The sequence below is a fragment of the Mustela nivalis genome (assembly GCF_964662115.1).
Source record: "Mustela nivalis genome assembly, chromosome: 1".
In the NCBI taxonomy this organism is placed as follows: domain Eukaryota; kingdom Metazoa; phylum Chordata; class Mammalia; order Carnivora; family Mustelidae; genus Mustela; species Mustela nivalis.
Genome location: NC_139020.1, coordinates 104,474,095 through 104,493,019, shown reverse-complemented (window position 1 = coordinate 104,493,019; position 18,925 = coordinate 104,474,095). Strand labels below are relative to the sequence as shown.

At 56.4% G+C, this 18,925-nt stretch overlaps 2 protein-coding genes across 4 annotated transcripts; one reads left to right on the top strand and one right to left on the bottom strand.

Moving 5' to 3' along the window:
- Nucleotides 1–10: 10 nt before the first annotated feature.
- On the top strand, nt 11–5,708 carry ALG3 (ALG3 alpha-1,3- mannosyltransferase). Of its 3 annotated transcripts, none has more exons than XM_082693178.1 (9): nt 11–796; nt 2,478–2,577; nt 2,659–2,806; nt 2,921–3,081; nt 3,561–3,681; nt 4,088–4,293; nt 4,443–4,520; nt 5,176–5,319; nt 5,458–5,708. In XM_082693178.1, exons 1-9 carry the CDS (start codon nt 601–603, stop codon nt 5,618–5,620), a joined length of 1,317 nt encoding a protein of 438 aa, XP_082549304.1. In that variant the 5' UTR covers nt 11–600; the 3' UTR covers nt 5,621–5,708. The 3 variants fall into 3 exon arrangements, with proteins under 3 accessions (XP_082549304.1, XP_082549306.1, XP_082549305.1); XM_082693179.1 differs by having other exon boundaries at nt 564–759; XM_082693180.1 differs by lacking the exons at nt 4,443–4,520; nt 5,176–5,319.
- A 72-nt stretch (nt 5,709–5,780) lies between these two features.
- On the bottom strand, nt 5,781–17,205 carry VWA5B2 (von Willebrand factor A domain containing 5B2). Its single transcript, XM_082693095.1, is given in 22 exon segments — nt 5,781–6,625; nt 6,712–6,935; nt 7,014–7,097; nt 7,186–7,323; nt 8,101–8,457; nt 8,555–8,744; nt 9,248–9,571; nt 9,573–9,593; nt 9,595–9,631; nt 9,633–9,829; nt 10,625–10,810; nt 11,337–11,448; nt 11,533–11,741; nt 11,821–11,931; nt 12,336–12,491; nt 12,896–13,020; nt 13,253–13,384; nt 13,930–14,087; nt 14,268–14,487; nt 16,328–16,498; nt 16,591–16,736; nt 17,124–17,205. Coding segments are annotated over 21 exon segments (3,840 nt in total). The 5' UTR covers nt 16,730–16,736; nt 17,124–17,205; the 3' UTR covers nt 5,781–6,076.
- Nucleotides 17,206–18,925: the final 1,720 nt, after the last annotated feature.

The window sequence follows — 18,925 nt, the reverse complement described above, 5'->3', positions numbered from 1 at the left end:
CCTCTGGTGAGTGCTCTTTGAAGAATACTCCGGGTGGGAAAATCCTATCGTTCCTAACTTGAATCGGCCATCTGTACTGTTCCCCCACTTCTGAGAGCCAAACTCGCAGTGTCGGACTCACTCGGCTAATCACTGCTTATTTTCAGTTTGGTCGGCTCTTGCCATTAAGAAGTCTGAAAGTTAATGGAAGATTCATTTCTACCCAGTTTTGAGCACGCGGAAGGGTCTGAGAGGAGGCAGGAGGACCGCGGCCACAGATCTTGCCCTTCAGAAGCGCCTGTCATGAAACCAGACGAAGTGTGGTGCCAGGCAAGGGAAAACATGAACAGGAATGTTGCTTTTCTGGGCAAATGCTCGACCTACTTTAGCGCCTGTGTGCCCAGAACCAAGTATGTACTGAGGAGTAAGACTATTCCTGGACGTCTGGGGTGTGTAGTGCATCAGAAAAGATATGGAAGAAGTGAATTTTAGTGGAGTCGATAGGACACGAAACCGGACAGCGATCAGTCGGTTGGAACAGCCGGCGCCGAGAGCGGAACTTAAGTGCCGAGGGGTCGGGCTTCCGGGGAGGCGGGCCAATACGAGCGGCGCACCGTCAAGATGGCGGCAGGCCTACGGAAACGCGGCCGGGCGGGTCCCGCAGCTCGGGCTGCCGGACTTTGCGGACAATGGCTACGGCGCGCCTGGCAAGAGCGGCGCCTACTGCTGCTGGAGCCGCGCTACACGCTGCTGGTGGCCGCCTGCCTCTGCTTGGCGGAGGTGGGCATCACCTTCTGGGTCATTCGCAGGGTGGCATGTGAGTGCGCCGAGGAGGAGGGGAGGGTAGGGAGGGGGACCCGAACCCCCTACCCAAACCGGGACCCAGATTCGGAGCGGAAGTCCAGACCCCAGAGCCAATGAGTCATCAATTGCAGACCATAATTTTTACCCAGGTCCCAAGCCTGCTCCATAAAACCAAACCCTGTCTTAATCCCTCCCCGATGCTGGAAGGGGCGACTCTAGAGATTGGCCCTCTGCCCTGACCATACAGCCTGCCAGGCTAAGAAAATAAACCAGCCTGGAGATCAAAAGACCTTGGTCTGAGTTAATGTACTGCTGCTCCTTCTTTTGTCTATTGCTTTGAGATGGCCCTTTCTCACCTGGCTCCAAATTTTCTCATCTGTTCAATTCTGAGATCTCAAAGTCTCTTGTCAACAGTGGCATTTTGTGACCACTTGAGCCCTTTGGGTATTATTAGGGGCTCCTTTATGGGCTGAATCTAGACACTGGGCTTAAGGCTTTCTTGCTAAAGATGATTAATTCAACATATACTTATTGAATGTTTATTATATGCTTAAGAACACTATGCTAGATACCAGGGGTACAATGGTGAAAAAATAGACACATTTCCTAATTGGGTGTATGGGCCTGGACAAAAAGAAGTTAGTAGAAAATGATGGTGGATCATATTCATCATGACAGTGGGAGACAGGGGAAACAATAAAGGACACAGGAGGGCACTTAAGCCAGACTTGAGTCCCCTTGAAGGGTAAGAGGAAGCTAGGTGAGGAAAGAGAGAAAAGGGGAGGAGAAAGAGCACTCTAGGCAGAGAATCCTGTAACTAAAACCTCTAGTCTGAAGAGAGTCTGCTTTCTTTGAGGAACTGAATTTGTTTTAGAGCTGGAACATAATTTGAGTGAGGGTAGCAGGGAGAGATGAGGTTGCAGACATTGAGACCAAATCATGAAGCAGTCTGTCAGTTGTGTTGAGATAATTAGCACGGTGGTTAAGAATTTAGACCTCCTGGAGTTCCAGTCTCAACTCTACCCTTCTCAGCTCACTGATCTTGAAGTAGTTGCTTAACCTCATTAATTCACAGGTTCCTTTTTTAAAATTGGGAATAATAGGGTTTGGTTTTTATCTTAGGAAACTTGAGGAATCATTGAAGGGTTTTAAGCAGAGATCTGACATGATTTCTATTATAGGAAGAGCTCTCTAGTTGCAGGGTGGGAAATATATTGTAGTAGGTAGAAGCTGGGAAACTAATAATTTGAAAGCTGCTGCATCATTGAGGTTAGAGATTATGTTAGGTCCAAATATTAGTATGTAAGAGCAGAAAAGGATGAGAGATAGTAGAGTTATTTAGGATGAAGAATAGGCAGGATTTGGTGACTGGGTGTTGCAAGTGAGAAAGAAGTAAGTGTCAAAGATGTTACCCAGGTTTGTGTCTTGGGCAGCTGGGAGGTTGATGGTGCTGTTCATGGAACCCAGGAGGTAGAGCATATTTAGAGTGGATGGTTTGAGGTCAATTACAGGCATGCTGAATTTGAGATCCTTGGGTTCACCCAGAGAATGGCAGATAGGCAGTGAGATAAGGGGTTGTGATAAAAGTCCTGGGAAAGAGCTGGAACTCTGTGTTTTGAGGGGTGGGAGGTGTGGGGGGGGGGGCAGACACGTTCTAAGCTTGGAAGTAACCACACCGTCCTGCCCTTTTCCAGATACAGAAATTGACTGGAAGGCCTATATGGCCCAGGTGGAAGGCGTCATCAATGGCACCTATGACTACACCCAACTGCAGGGTGACACTGGACCTCTTGTGTAAGTGGTAAGGGTTCAGTGAGGACCCGAGGGGCTGCCCAGATACCAGGCTGGGCAGCCTGACCCAGACTCCTCTTCCAGGTACCCAGCCGGCTTTGTGTACATCTTTATGGGGCTATATTATGCCACTGGCCAGGGCACTGACATCCGCATGGCCCAGCACATCTTTGCCATGCTCTACCTGGCCACCTTGCTTCTTGTCTTCTTGATCTACCACCAGACCTGCAAGGTGAGTTCAAGGTGAGCCTCCTGGGAACAGGGGGCTCCAACGGGCAGTACTGGGGAGTAGGGATGGCTCAGGTTTGGTGAGCTGACCTTGTTCCCCACTGTGCCCACCTCTCAGGTACCTCCCTTCGTCTTTTTCTTCATGTGCTGTGCCTCGTACCGTGTGCACTCCATCTTCGTGCTTCGGCTCTTCAATGACCCGGTGGCCATGGCTCTGCTCTTCCTCAGTATCAACCTCCTGCTGGCCCAGCGCTGGGGCTGGGGCTGCTGCTGTTTCAGGTCAACACCCCTCCCTTCTCCCCCATCTCTCATTCTGTATTTTCACCATTTCCTCCCCCAGTTTTCTTCAGCAGAGGAAGTAAGGGAGTAACCAGGTCAGTCAGGGCCCCACTAAACAAGACTAGGATCTGTAGAAAGTCTCTGCCCCCACCGCCCCAAAGAAACACACACCCTCTACCCATCCTCTCTTCCTTCTAGACAGCATCTGTTGTTGGAATTGGTTCTTGCACATTATAAATACTCTAAATATGTATTGCTGGCTCGGTCTGAGCATAGAGACTTGGTATCCGCCCCTTACCCTCAGCCTCCTCCCAGACTGCTTTCTCCTCCTTCCGGCAATTCTGAGTGTGGGCCCCATCCTGGAGCTTGCTGGCAGGGGAGGGGAGAAATGCTGTGTGTGCATCAGGGGAGAGATACATCTTTGGGTGGGTAAATGGCCCTGGAGCTGATCTCCCCCTTTGCTCCCTTACCTACTCCAGCCTGGCAGTCTCCGTGAAGATGAATGTGCTACTCTTCGCCCCTGGGTTGCTATTTCTTCTTCTCATGCAATTTGGTTTCCGTGGAGCCCTCCCCAAGTTGGGCATCTGTGCTGTCCTTCAGGTACCTCACCACCACCCCTTCCCCTTCCCAATGAAGGGGAGGCTACTCTCTGGCGTCCTTCCATCGATGAGACTTCCTCAAAGCTAACAGACAGGATTTTGGAGCTGATTCTGAACTTTGCTTTTATTAACTGTAAAATGAGGGTGTTGAACTAGATGGTTTCTGAGGGTCTCTGATCTGCCCATTTATGATGTGGTGAATCCAAACTTAAAGGACTGTTATTACCTGCCTTCTCAGCTTCTTTGGCCCCAGGCTCTGGCCTGGATGTGGAAGCTGGCTTACCTGCTATTCCTAGGGGAATCTGAGAACCTCTGAGACCTGCACCCTCTGTCCACTCCCCTCCATGATTAGTTTGAAGGCTTAGTTTGAGCCTGGGCACCTGTGCTGACATGACACCTATCCTCAGGTGGTGCTGGGGCTGCCCTTCCTGCTGGAGAACCCCATTGGCTACCTCTCCCGCTCCTTTGACCTTGGCCGTCAGTTTCTCTTCCGCTGGACAGTGAACTGGCGCTTCCTGCCTGAGGCCCTCTTCTTACATCGTGCCTTCCACCTGGCACTGTTGGCCGCCCACCTCACCCTGCTCTTTCTCTTTGCCTTCTGCAGGTGGCACAGGTGAGAAAGGGGAGCAGTGTCATGGGCAGAGTTGGAGGGAGGATGAAGGGCCTGTTTGCCTGCTTGGGGAGATGTTGAGTTCACGTGAGTGAATCTAAAGCTTGCCCTAAGATTGGGGCTTGATAAATGTGTGAATGGCTTCTCCCCAGGACGGGGGAAAGTATCCTGTCGCTGCTAAAGGCTCCCTCCAAAAGGAAGGTTCCACCGCAGCCCCTCACACCCAATCATATCCTTTAAATCATAGGAAGGTAAGTCTTGCCCTCTCCAGGTACACTTGGGGTCCTGGTTGGTAACCCTGGATGGCTGGTGTCCTGGGGGAGGGAAAAAGAGGTACCAGTAATAGCTATAGGCCCTGTTCATGGGAGTAGAGCTGTTACCTCCACCACTCTGCACCACTGTGCTAAGCACTTCACATATTTAAGCGTACTTTATGCTTAATCCTAAATATTATTTGACTTACCATTATAAGTACTCACTCTCTACCTGGTGTTGTCCTAAGAGATTTACATATATTCTAACGTTTAAAGCTTGCAAGAGACTCTGAAATAGGGAGGTGTCTGATGATGACAGTGCTCATTTTATAGATGATAAAATCAGGACGTTAAGGAGTTTACATAACTTACTTAGGTAACTTAGCCTGTAAGTGATGAATTTAAACTCACTAGGCCTTATGGCCCTAGTATCATTGTCTCACATTAGATTGAGGAACAGTCTGGAGAAGTTAAGAAATTCGTCCAAAAGGATGCATCTCGGAATGGCAGAGCCAGGGAGGCTATCTGACCCCAAAACTTTTGTCCCTTTACTTTGGAACCTCCCTGTCCCAACCCCCATCCCAACTCCTGGCCCTTCTGTTCCTGCCCTTGGCCTTGACCACTGCCTACAGATTATCTCTACCCTGTTTACTTCCAACTTCATTGGCATCTGCTTCAGCCGCTCCCTCCACTACCAGTTCTACGTCTGGTATTTCCACACACTGCCCTACCTCCTGTGGGCCACGCCTGCACGCTGGCTTACACATCTGCTCAGGTACTGGCTGTGACAACCTGGGCATGTGGGACGGGCGAGGGAGCTCCCCATCCCCAGGCTGACCATGGAGGGTTGGGCGAGCTGAAGGGCTGCAGGCCTAGAAACTGGGCAAAACCTGAGCTGCTCTCTTCTCTCCAGGTTGCTGGTGCTAGGGCTCATCGAGCTCTCCTGGAACACATACCCGTCCACGTCCTGCAGCTCTGCGGCCCTGCACATATGCCATGCTGTCATCCTCCTGCAGCTCTGGCTGGGCCCCCAGCCTTTCCCCAAGAGCATCCAGCACAGCAAGAAAGCCCACTGAGATCCACCTCCCTTCCCCTCCAGCCCACTCGTAGGACCCTGGATGGCAATAGACTCTCTGCCCTTCCCAATAAACCTTACCCAGTCCACCTCTTTGCAGCCTACATGGAAGGGCCTGCACCAAGCTGTGAGGGGCATGCTCACTGCAGATAAAGAACTCATTTGGTCAGTCCTAAGAGGCACTTTATTGCATAGGATTTGGGGGCTGTGGCTCTCTCCCCTCCCACACTGCACTACATGGAGCTCAGAAGGGAAAAGACCTGGGCTGCGAGGAGTGGGAGAGAGAGAGCACAGGCAGGCACTTTCTGTGAGGGCAGGGGCATTCTGGGAAGGGGATGAGAAACAGTGGGTGTCAGGAGGACACCAGCCTGCCCCTCCCAGCACCAGCACGGAGAAGCCGGGCCTGGGTGGCAGTGACTTGAGTGTCGGGCAGCGCCAGCCAAGCAGTGGGCAGCCCTCACACATTTGCTGGGCTGTAGCACAGCAGGTGTAGCTGCAGGTTCTGGTCCCAGTGGCGGAGCAGCAGGAAGAGACCCCGAGCTGCAGCTTTGAGGGCAGCCAGGTCAAGGCCATCAGGCAGGTGCTGCGCCCGCAGCCAACAGTCGGCTTTAGCTGCCGCAAGTTCCCACTCGCCAAAGGCGGCGGCGCAGCGGTGCTCCAGCCACGCCAGGGCCACGGCTGTGGCCCAGGTCCGGCCCCGCAGATCAGCACCGCCTAGCCCTTCGGCACCCTCCGAGACCTCAGTGTCGGAGCCCCTCCCGCTGTCCACCTGGCCTGGGCCCTCGGAGCCTGAGCTGGGGGATGGGCTGCAGGAGGCTGTGGCACTGTCGCCTTGGCCCACACCCGGTCCCAAAAGTGCCCAGGGAGAGGAGGCCGAGGTGGGGCTGAGGCTGGCGCGGTGAGCAGCAAAGGGCGAGGCGCGGCACAGGCGTTCCTGCGGGATGCGCACTGCTGCACAGAAGGGTGCGTCCAGGCGGAAGGAGCCGGGAGCCTCCTGCAGCCGCACCTGAGGAGAGAGGAGGTGGGGGGAGAAGCGAGCTGAGACAGTGCCCTGGCCGTGGCAGCGCCACCCTCCACCTCCCGAGTCCTCACCAAGGGCAAGTAGTCGTGGTCGCTGCCTTCACTGTTGCTGTCACTAGCCTGGCCCCGGTGGGGGCTGCAGAGTCGGTGGCTGTCAGAGCCTCTGGCCCTCCCCCCACCCAGGCTGAGCCTAGAAGGAGGCTGGCGGGGGAGGCGAGGAGGACTTCCGGTGGCCAACTTGGGGTTGCCATTTGGGTTCAGGTTCCAGCCGGCCACCAGAGAGCCTCCCTGAGGTCCTGCAAGGGAGCCAGTCAGTGCCAGTCGTGGTCCCTAAACCTGCCTGCTCCTTACCCTCCCCCAACTTCAAGCATTACCTCTAGACTGCACAGCTGTGGACAGAGGAGTTGCATCTAGATGGCCCTGAGGCGCAGGAGAAGTGCTTAGGGGCTCAGCCAGCTCTGTAGGGGCACAGGAGACAGGGTGAGCTGGGAGGGCAGCTGGTGAAGTGAGGGTGGCACCAGAGAGGTCACCCAGGAGGGACTCTACCTGAGCTCCGCACCTGCAGGACTGAGGGTAGGAACTCCCTGGTGGTGGCATCCACAGCTACTGGGCAAGTGAAGCAGGAAGGGGCAGAGCTGACCTTGCTTGTCTGAAGGGCTCGGAGCCAGGACCTCCGGGCATGGCCTATGAGACCAGGGATCAGCAAGCTGAATGGAAGCAGGGACATCCCCCAGGCCCCAACCAGCACAAAGGGCTTTATAGAAACAAATCTCAAGTGTTCTGCATAGCTTTTCCCTCTGTCCACTTTTGAACAGAGTAGAGTTCCTTCTAGGAGCCAGCTCAGACTCCCTAACTTCAACAAGCAGTTAGACTGAACCCTCAGCTCATAACCGGGCTAGACCCTCAGGCCACCCAGAAATCGAACGTTTTGTTCACCACCCAAAGGAAGCACTGATGTGGTTCCTTTTCTGTCCACTCATTTCAGCACTGTCCAGCAGAACTTCCTGCAGTGAATGAGATGTTCTAGATTTCCATGATAACCACTAGCCATGTGTTAGTGTTAAGCACCTGATGTGTGGCTAGTACCGCTATACTGAAATGTTCACTCTTTGACTTAACAGTCCTCCTGAATGACAGATTTGTTTCTATGTTACAGGCCCTGTAAGTCATTAAGGAGATCACATTTCCCTCTCTTGGCTGCTAGGAATCCTGACAATTTGGGGTCCCCTGCTTGCTAGGGCATATAAGCTCATGGTGTGCATATCTTTAATATAACCTGATTCTCCACTTTAATTATCCCATTGCCCTGCCTTTTTTTTTTTTTCCCTTGTCAATATGGGTGAGCCACCTCAAACTGTGAGCAATGAGATACAGAGTGATCAAATACGTAGATCTCCACTTCTGCCACTCTCTGCCCCATATGGGTTCCTGGGACCCTTGCCAGGCCCACTAGTAGCTCACCTCGGTCAGCCGTGGCCTCAGCCCCTCTACGGAGGGCCAGCTGCTCATTGTCCCGGACCACGGAGGCTGCTGTCAGCCGATGGAGTGCTTGGTCCCAAGCACCTTCTCTTTCAGGGGATGACAGAGGCAGTGAGCCATCATCACCAGGTCCCCACAGTGTCTCTAGGCCAACACCCACCTCCCAGCACATAGGCTGCTCCCCACACAGGGCCCGGATCACCACATGGCAGCGTGGAGCCTGGGGAGGCAGTGCCTCTGCTGGAGGAGCCGACTCCCCATTGGGGGGCAGAGCCGTGAATAAGAAGGGGGGTTCCATCAACATGTCCCAGTCCATAGGGGCTGGGGAGAGCAGGTTTCCTGGAGGGAGACAACCATAAAGGCAGGGGCAGTGTCAGGCCCCACCTCTCCGAGACCCTCCGCGGTCTCAGAACCCAGCTCCCCATCCAACCCTTACCTGAGTCATCCAGGCCCTGTCCCAGCTGCTGCACTGACTCAGGGCCTGGCCTGTCGGGTGCTGTGCCCAGAGAGGGGTGCTGGGGATGGCCAGGGACTGGGTTCACCTGGCCTGGGGGCGAGGAGAGGCTCCGGCCAGCCAGAGCCACTCTGCGTCGACGACCCAGCACCTCCGCGCTCAAGGCCCCAGACTGCACATAAGAAGTGGGGTCCACTGGTCAAGAAATGCAGAGCTGCCGGCCACTGCGCATGTAGACACAACTGACCCCAGAGCCCCTCGTCTGAAACTGTGGGTGGCTGCTCCCCACACTTAGGAGCAAGGCCATTCTTTATGGCCCCTGGCCCCTTCGCAGTACTGTCTCACTCCGTGCCCCACTTCTCACTTGATGTTGTTGCTCGTCTCTGATTTTACTCATGGCTTCTCCCTCTTTGCCTGGCTAGCTTCTACTTGTTCTTTCAGATGTGGCTCTTGCTTTCCTGACTCCCTCACACAGGGCCAGCCATCTTGACTCTGACACTCCCCATAATGCTGTGTCCTTGTGCTTACCACGGTGTGTCACATGGTATCATAGATTTACCCACCTGTCTCTCCAGCTGGACTGAAGAGTAACCACTGCAAAATTTATGGCTTATAGCTGATGGCCAGTAAACTTTTGCTGGATACCTATTAGAAGGGATGTGGGCTGACCCTCACCTTGACTGGAGCCAGCGGGGGCGGAGGCAGGGGGCAGGAGCGGGAGCCCGCAGGTTCTCCCCAGGCCAGGCTGCGGCAGCCCTGCTGAGAAGGGAGATGCAGGGGAGCCATGCTCTCGGGGGAGCCAGGGCCCTGGGAGCCAGGGGACTCGCTGCTGCCTGTGGAACCTGGACCTGGCTCGGGGCTAGCAGAGCAGTGGGTGAGCACATACTGCTCCCGGATGTAGGACGACTGGAAGATGCGGCGCCATATGGCCGTATCCGAGGAGGGGTTGGGTCCAGGGTCTGTGACAGGCTCTGTCAGAGCATCAGTACCTGCTGGGAGGCAAGAGAACGGATCCCAGCCCCGGCCTCTCCCATGGCCCACTCCTCCAGCACAGCTGCACCCCATGTCCAGGTGCTCACTCTGCTCTGAGTCCCCAGCAGCCCACGGGCTGGACAGCTCCGCTGACACAGTGCCTGTTCCCAGCAGCTCTGAGGTGCCAGTGGGCTCAGTGCCAGTGCCAGGACTGGTAGCAGATGGTGCTTCCTCTGGGGACGGGAACACGGAGCCTCCCAAGCTCTGCCAGCCAGGTTCTGGGCCCTGGAGAGGGACAGGCATTGGAGAAAAAATGGGTGCTAGTTAGATGCTGCCTCTTTTCAAACGGGATTGTAGATATCTCACCACAAGAGGCAATGAAGTTAATAAACCAGAAATGAAAGCCCTGTCCTGAGGAAGGAGGAAGCTTATGTGCTGATCAGAAGGTTAGCAGAGCTGCTGTGGCTGAAGTTCAGGTTCGGCCCTGAGCTTCCTGGCAGGCAGGCAAAAAGGCAAAGCCTCCATTATACAGCATTCTGGATCAAGACGAGGAAGTGTGCTTATTTCTTCTAGAGAGAGAAAGCTTTTTGTAAATCAAAATAACTACCATTTCTTACACTCTCATGCATGTCAAGTGTCCTACCAAGTGTGCACTGCGACTAATCACAGCATCCCTGCAGTAAGACTCAGTATGAGGAAATGGGCTAAAGGTGAGGGGGCTGGCCCCAAATCGAATGCTAGATTGCATCTAGACCCTGCTCCATCTGTTTCTGAGCATTCCAGGAAACAATCCAGATGGTGCTTTCTGTAGGGCACTGTGTGAAGAAGTGAGTGAGTTTCCACAAATCCCTCAGAGCGAACGCTAGAGCTCTGTGGCCGCCTCCGGTCAAAGCCAAGGACAACACATTATGGGACGATTTATTGGAAGACCTCATGAAGAGGACAGGCTGCAGTCACCTTGGGGTGTCCAGTGGGGGCCCTAGGGAGGCCAAGGGTGCAGTAGGAGAGCCTGGCAGGGAGAGGCACAGGGAGTGGAAGAGTTTTGAAGACATGCAGGGAGTTCCAACAGCTCAGGCTTACCCTGGGGGCGCGGGGCCGGAAGCCATCCACCCTGAAGAGTGAGCAGTATCCGAGCAGCCGGTCCCCAGGGTAGAGTGCCGGGATCTCCCGGGGTGTCAGCAGTGCCTCCACCGCGTCGGGCACAAACCAGTCCACAGAGATGTCGCTCAGGGCGGGCTCCAGTGCCTTCCGCAGAGCCTGCACCAGCTGGGAGGAGTGGCCAGAGGAAGGACATGGGAGAGAGGGCCACACAGTCCAGAGCTGGAAGGCCACCCTTCCACTGATGCCATCTGCCTAGTCCCTGGGCTGAGGGAAGCAGGGTCAGGCTGGGGTCCAAGGGAGGAGTGGGGGTAGGAATAAGCAAGGGGACTGAGTATTCAGTCCTCAGGGTTTGGTCTGTCTCCTGGCCTAAGCCAAGCCTGGGGATGAGGTAAGATTTGTTGAGGATATGGCACTTGGTCCCAAGAGAAAACCGAATAAGAATAAGATTTGGGGGCCAGTCAGAGAGCCATGTCCCCCACACCTTTGGCCTCCTGCAGCACCCCACAACAACCCCTGCAGCTCCTCTCCTGATTGGCATCTCAACGGAGGAGATGAACTGGAATGGGGGAAGAGAAGTCCTGGTCAAGGGTGCCAGGAGACCCCACAGCTTAACTGGGTTCTATTGCAGGCTTAGGGTAACTTGGGGGAAGGGCTTCTGAAAGTAGGGAACAAGGCCCAGGCTCAAGCTCACCATGGGCTGAAGCCTCTCCCCAGGCCTTGGGAAGTAGGCCTGGCCTCTGCTGAGGGCAGACAGACCCTGAAGCAGCTGATGGCAGGCAGGCCCCAGCCCAAAGGAGAAGCACCTGATGAGGGAAGGGAAGCATCTGTTATCTTCAGGAGCCTCTTGGGGTCGGGGGTCAATCTCAGGTACCTGGTTCAGCCCATACCTGGCTGCCCCCCTGTGCCACCTCATGAGGTCCAGGCTTTGATGGGTGGCAGCAGCCAAGGGCGAGGCAGCGGTCAGCAGGAATAGCTGCCTTGGGTGGGCCCTGTGCTGGGGCTGCCCCATGGCCCACGTCAGTGCAGCCAGCACATCTGGGGGACCACTTGCAGCCTGCAGGGTCTCAACACTCTCGCAGATCAGCTGCACAGTGTCCTGGAAAGAGAAGGTATGCTTTGGCCACACCAGGCTTAGATAGCTTCTCCAGGCCCCCCAAATCCCTGACCATACTCACGTCACTGCAGGGTCGGCTCTCTGGGAAGAGGGGCTGTACTGCCATGCCAAACACAGCCAGGTTGATGAGTGTCTGTGGTGGTAGTGACTTCACAGCCAGAACAATGGCATCCTGGGGAGAGCCGGGGGGGGGGCACCATGAAGCAGGCGCCAAGGGTGGGGTTGCCAGCCTGCCTTCTCCAGGCTGTGTGAAAATGAGGATCTGGCAGTGGGGATCTAGGAGAGGCCGTGCAGGAATGAAGCTGTGTGTGAGATGGGTTAGGAGGGAGGTGAAGTTTGTGGAAACCCCTGGAGAGGGTTGTGAATCCTTGGGTTTGGGATTGGGGTGACTGAATGTAACTTCACAGGTGAGAGAGGCTCTTGGAATCCAGGAGATACACATCTGTACGAGTGTGTGTGTGTGGGTGTGTGTGTATGCGTGTGTGCATGTATCTTTGAGAGGCTGCCCTCAGCCACCCTCAGGCCAACTGCACCTCTCCCAGCTCCCAGGCCCACCCATGCCTCGCCCCCACAGGCCTTGTGTGCTACACTGCTGCCGTCCAGCAGGAAAAGGAGCTCCCGGGTAGCTGTGCCCAGGTGTCCCGGCTTGGAGCTCAAGTCTGGGCAGAAGCTCAGCACCAGCACGGGATTCAGCAGGATGTCCTTGTGGAAGCGCCGTTGCAGGAACCACACCTGAGCATAGGAGCCCCAAGTCATCCTGGGCCGGACTTAGTGCAACCCCAGCCCTGGCTGGCAACAGGACCTAGCCCTCAGGCAGCTTCTATCTGATATACCCAGCAGGGCACCTTTTCATATGCCTTTGAAAACAGGCAAGAGCAAAGGCAGGTGGCTGTCCCCTGCCTGTTATTCCTAGTCCCTATCCTTGGAGACACACCCCAGGGAGACTTACGTGGGCCCTCCTATGACAGCACTCATCTGCTCTCTGGGATGGTGGTGGCAGCTACTAGGAGGTCCTGCTAAGAGCAGAGCCACCCACCCCCACCCCATTATAACATGAGCCTGCTTATCTGTTCCTTGTGCACAAATGCAGCCAGTGTTGGGGTCGGAGGCCAGGCCAGGACCCCGGGCAGCCATACCTGCCGGTCCCCATCACTGTCCCTTCGCTGTAGCCTCTGGAAGTCCCGGCGGGCCCTCACCTGGGCCTCATATTCTGCTGAGCTCAGGCTGCCAGCCTCTATCATCAAGTGTGGCTGGTGGGGCTCTAGGGAAGAGGAGACACAGCTGTTAGAAAGCCCCTGTCTCTGGACCCCAGTGACTCAGTCCCACTCTCTTGGGAGGACCTTGCGAGTCCAGCCTCCCTATAGCATGGGGCCCACCCTCACAGATGACTTGATTCATCTGGCTTGGGACCCAGAAATCTATACTTGAAAAATGTTACCCAGGTAGTCCTGAAGCAGGTCAGAGCTGGCCCACTGTGTGCCCCAGTCTCTCACCACTGGGGTACAGCAGGATCTCCAATGCCCGGTCACAGCGGTGGCCCTCTGCTAGTGTGACACAGATGGTGGCTGCAGAGCTGGCATGAGGGGGGGCATCTGCCCGCAGAGCATGAGAGGGGCTCTCCAGGCCTGAGGGATAGTGAGGCATGGAGAGGGGTTGATCACCCACCACAAGCCAGTCCTAAAGCACTGATACAACCTTCTGGACAACAGCGGCGTGGGCAAGGATCATGCTGATTCAGCTCAGCTCTCAGATCCTGATCTCTAGGGTTGGATGGACAAGCAGAGGGATTTTGCCCACTTTCTTGGGCTGGGAGGTGGATTCCTGGTTCCGTTCCTGGCTGATCAGTTACATATCAGCCAGCTGCTGATGTAGCATTCTCCCCCACTTCTTGCACAAGGAACTCCACTTCATTGCTTGGACTAGTCTCAATTTAATCATCTTTCTTCCCCTTGGTGAATGGATGTGAATAAAGTACACAGACAAACCTAGGGGGTGGTGTGTGTTGTGTAGAAGCTTCCAGGGGATGCTCCCGCCAAAACTGGAGTTTCCTAAGGCTTAAGTCCTTGGTTTTTTTGTTTGTTTGTTTTTTTGAGGGGGGGCGGTCCTGGGTTCCTCCTAGTACTAAGCCCTGAATTATTCCCTAGTCAGCTATGCCAGGAGGGGCACCCACCTGCCAGCAGACATGGCCCAGTGACCAGCATCTCGAAGGAGAAGGTGTACAGGGCAGGGCAGCGGGCAGGGCCTGAGAACACATCCCGAGGGGCAGCAGGCTCCTCCCAGGCAAACCCTTCCTCCTGAGGGCTGCCCACCCCAAAGCATCTGGTGGGGCTGAAAGGGAGTACAAGGAGGGTCACCGGGCCACCACCAAGGCCCCTAGCCCCTCTGGCTGAATGGCCCCAGCCCTTCCACACCCTACCCATCCCCCAGGACACCCTACCAAAGCCCCCTCACCCGCACTAGACCCAGAGAAGCCGAGGGAGGGACGAAGAGAATCACCATAGGCCCAACCTGTCGTCACAGAGCCCCGGAGGCCTGGGGGGCCCCGGTGGGCCTGATGAGGCCAGCGGGGTGAGCACAGAGGGGAGAGCCACGCGCAGCACCCCATCAGGCCTGGAGGGCAGCTCCCGGCTGCTGCACAGGGTCACTGTCATGGTGCCGGCCGCGTTGATGAGGCCTGTGGGCAGCACCAGTGCAGACTGGGCCTGGGCCGGATCCAAGACAAGATGACCTATGGTGAGTGAGAAAAGGGGTCAGAGGGAGCTGAAGTAGAGGAGATGGGGGAAATAGGAAATGACAGCATGCACTGACGCAGGGGAGGCTGGGCAAGGGGTACTTTAAAAAGTTGGAGGAACACAGGGCTTATGTGTTGGTGATGCAGAATGGAGGCATGAACTGAATGATGGCTGATGGAGAGGCAGGCTGGTGGTAGAAAGACCTGGCTATCATCAGGAAAAGTAGTGATGTCCTGTTAATGGAGAGCTGAGGAGAAGGGGACATGTCCACACTACCCCCAAGGTCCTAGGGGACCCATACCCTCTGCCCTTCTTCCCCTGCCTGCTCATTCAACCCTTGGGCATCATCTTCCTAAGGACCCTCCTTTGTGCGCTGACATCTCCCATAGTGTGGGATCCAGCCTGCTCATAAATCCCCAGCTCATGAACAGTCAGGGGCTCCCCACTGCCCACTCCAGAATTTTCTACCCAAGAGGGGTTTAGGAGCAGTGATCTGCTTAGAAACTGGCTAGAGGACACAAAGCTGTACTTGCATACTGAGCACACCATTCTACTCCTATTGTAGGTTTATTTAGGGACAGGTGGAATCAAGGGAGTCACTGGTGCTAAAGGAAAATGGCCAGGTGTGTACAGTGGCAGTCAAGGCCTTACATGGTCTGGCTCCAGTCTGCCTTTATAGCCCTTCCCCACAATAATCACTCATCCATTCTTTTGAGAAATGCTTGCAGAATAAATGAAGGGAAGAAGAAGATGGAAGGAAAGAAAAAAGGGAGAGAAAAAGGAAGAAAGGGACTTCTATCCTAATCAGCTGCAGCTTGGGGACAGCCTGATAGGGGGAGAGAGCACAGGATCAGGTTTTGAGTCTCAGCTCTGTGACTTCTAATTCCGCCCTTTGGTTAACTCTCTTGTTTTGAGGAGCCTCAGTTTCTTCATCCATGAAATGGGAGTCATACATAATAACCATATCTAAATGACTGGTGAGGAATGAGATAATGTACGCATAACACCCAACACAGAAGGGCTGTTGTTATTATTTTCACATCTGTAAAAGGGGGATAGAGAACAGCACTTCCATTACATACCTCTCTGGATTCAAATGAGGTGATATCAGTGACTGGACTTTGTCAACTGTAAATTACTACAAATACGAGGTATTTTATCACCATCACTCAACACAACTTACTCCCAAACCTTTGTTTACACCATGGCCCCTGACAGAAGGGCCTTTTCCCTCCTCTCCACTTCACCAGTCATACCATTCTTTTTGGTCAAATTCTGGCTGTACTTCCTTCTGGAACATTCCTGGGGCCTCAGCCCAGAGTTTACTCTGGCCTCTAACTATCTGCTGGGTTAGTACCAACTCTGAACACCACTGGACGCAGTCTCTCCTACGGGAAGGTAGATCCCACGTGCAGGAGTCAAATGAATGTACAAATAAACGAAAGAAAGACGTGCAAAGCACAAAATTGGGCTCAGGAACGGGCTTCCATTCCCCAAGCCAGCACTCATATGCCACATTCCATGCTGGGCCTTGGAGCTGGCCAAAGCCCTGTCTCAGGCTCGGGAGCTAACGCTCCAGTGGTGGGGAGACTGCTGTGTGGACTGCCAGCTGCATCTGTCTCCCAGGCCGCAAACCTCAAGTCAGGCCTGGGTCACATCGCCCGGGCCCCTGGCGCACGTCGGGTGCCTAGTCCATGACTGTTGCACAAAGCCATGAATTAATGAATGAAAAAATCAGTGGCTGGAAGGGGCGCGGGCAGGGGTGGGACGTGGAGCGGGTGCGGGAACCCGAGGGCGGCTGGCTTCCGGGGGCGGGGCGGGGGCGCCGGCACTCACCCTGCGCGCAGCGGCGGGGCGTGGAGGCCCCCCACCCGGGGCCCAGAGCGCGGCAGCAAGCGGCCTGCAAGCGTCGCCGGCTCTGCAGCTGGAACGAGACGCGCCGTCCGGCCGCCTCCGCCTCGAAGCCCGAGACCACTTCGGCCTCCGCTAGTGGGTACACGAACACGCCTGGGGCGGGGGGACACAGGCGGCGTCGGACCTCGCCGCCCCCACCCCCCGCGCCCCGCCGCCCCGCGCCTCGCGCACCGCGGGAGCCTCACCTTCCACCGGCTGCGGCTGCGGGTTGTGGTAGGTGAGCCGGGCCCGCAGGCTGAGGCAGGGGCCGTTGGCGCAGGCCCGAACCCAGGAGTCGGTGAGGGGCAGCGGCGTCCAGCTGGAGGGGCAGTACAGGCCGGGCATGGCGCCCCTGGGGGAAGGGAGCTCGATGGAGAAGGGGGCCGCAGGGTGGGTCCCGGCCGTCCGACCCCGCCCTCCTGCAGGCCGCGGGGAAAACCGAACTCGGGCCCTGGGAGCGCCGGGCTGAGCCGGAGGCTGCGGCCGGACCGACAGGTGGCGAGGGGAGGGAAGAGGGGGATGGCGTGATGGGCATCCTAGCCGGTTACCTGGGAAGCCGGGGCGGAGCGCAGCTCGGAGCCGCGCGGGGAGCCGGGCAGCCGAGGGTTAATGATTAACTGGCGCTCTGGGCGCCCAGCGCTCCAGCCGCCTGCTCCTCCAGGAGCCGAGGGTGGGGATGGGGGGGGGGGGTCACAGCTGTTCCATCGCCCGCTCCTCGGCCTGGCCGCCGCCCCCGTACCTGCCGGCCCCCCGGGGCTCCCCGCGGCTGCCAGCTGTCGGAAGTGGCGCGGGTGGTGAGATGGAAGATGCTCTGGGTGAGGATCAGGGGGGTTAAAGGGCCATCCTTTAACCCTCCTCCTGGGTGTCCCCAGCCCAGCGAGGGACTCCCGGGGAGGGTTGGGAGGGGGAGCCGAAGGACCGTAGTCTTTCTTTCTCCTGCACCTCACCTGACTAGGGCGCACGCAGAGAGGGGCTGCAGGCAGAGTGGAGGCGGTTGGGAGGGAAGAACGAGACAGGGAAGTGACAGGACAGGGTCTTTCAGAGGCAAGACCAGGAGAGGCGTTGGGGCAGGGGGATTCCCTGGGATCCGTCCAGGGCACCCACCTCCCCCGACCCTGGCAGATCTGACCTGAGAGTAGGGGCCCCACAGCCGAGCTGTCGGGGGATGCGGCGGGCTGGGTCTAGGGATCGTCACCCACCCGGCGGGTAACCCCAGCCTCACCGTCGCGTCCTCTGCAGAGTTCTGGGCGCCACAGCTGGAACAAGACGGATAGGGCCTCGACTGCGTTTCGGGCCGCACTCAGTCCCGTCACCTTCGGGGACCGGCTCGGGACTCCCGCTGAGGCAGCTCTGAGTCCGCGCAGGGGCGTCGGCTCTGCGGGTGCTGGTCCCGCCCCCGCTCGGGAAGGCCGCCCCTTCAGCCCGCCCCGGCCCCGCCTGCCGCTGCGGCGGGCTGCTGCTCCTCGCGCGGCCCCCGCTTCGGGCGCGGTGCTGCCTCCGCGCCAGCCTTGGCCGCTCCAGCTAGACAGGGCACCGCAGTGCAGGGATCGCGTCCCCGCCGCTGCACAGTCCCCCACCGAGGAGGGACCCCGGCCTCCGAAGCCCCACCCTTTCTGTCCTTCAGGAAGTGAAACGCTGTGCAAGTGCAGCAGTGGGCTCAATCTGCAGCCTCCCACCCCCACCTAGCACGGCAAGGACTCCAACTATCCCAGCATCACCCCACTTCTCGCCCTGGCTATGCTTTCCCTTAGTGCAGTGACCCTCTTTCATCACTGCAGTGATCCCAGCGCTTCATCGCCGCAGGACATTCTCCCCATCCCTAAAAAGCCAGCCTTTTTCCTTTGCAAAGGTCTCCTTCATCGCTGCAGAAATCTTCCCGCATCCCTGCAGCTGTCTTCAGCTCTCGTGATCGCTTCAATGGCCACTCACTCCACGGAGGAATCCTTCATCACTGCAGCAAGTTACCCCCACCAACAAGCAGCCAGCATTCCTATCGCTGCAGTGCCATCTCCCCACCTTTTCTGCGGGTGGAGAGAGTAGGCAGGATCAGCCACTCAGGTTTATATACTTCCTGCGCAGCCTTCTCTTGGCTTGAGGCTGCCGATGGATCGATGGATCGTGGCAGTGACCCCTACCCCATCCCACCCCTGCAGCACCGGCAGCAAAAAACAAAACAAAACAAAACAAAACAAAAAAACCTGCTTGTAAACATGTCTTCTGTTATTGGCAGAACGTTCATGCAGCTGGATGGTGTTAAGGTTGGGGAGGTCTGTAAAATCTCTCCCAGGATCCCTGAGGAAGTCTGGGATTCCTGGGGAAGTGACCATGTTTGGGGGGTCACACATGCAAGCTTTCTTGCAGAGGCTGCACTAAGATTCTGCAAAAAAAAAAAAAAAAAAAAAAAAAAAAAGGCTTTGAGGAGAACTGGGGTGGGTGTGGGGCAGCCAGTGGGAGTGGGTTTTCAAGCTAGACTCAAGGTTCTTACCCCTCCCCCTTCACTCCATCCTTCTGATTCTGGTCACTATCATCATGCTGACTGCA

Bases quoted from the DNA above. Each gene is read 5' to 3' on its own strand.
- ALG3 (XM_082693178.1), top strand. From the start codon at position 601: ATGGCGGCAGGCCTACGGAAACGCGGCCGGGCGGGTCCCGCAGCTCGG. The intron at 797-2,477 runs GTGAGTGCGCCG...GCCCTTTTCCAG, and splicing joins GGTCATTCGCAGGGTGGCAT to ATACAGAAATTGACTGGAAG. The intron at 2,578-2,658 runs GTAAGTGGTAAG...CTCCTCTTCCAG, and splicing joins GGTGACACTGGACCTCTTGT to GTACCCAGCCGGCTTTGTGT.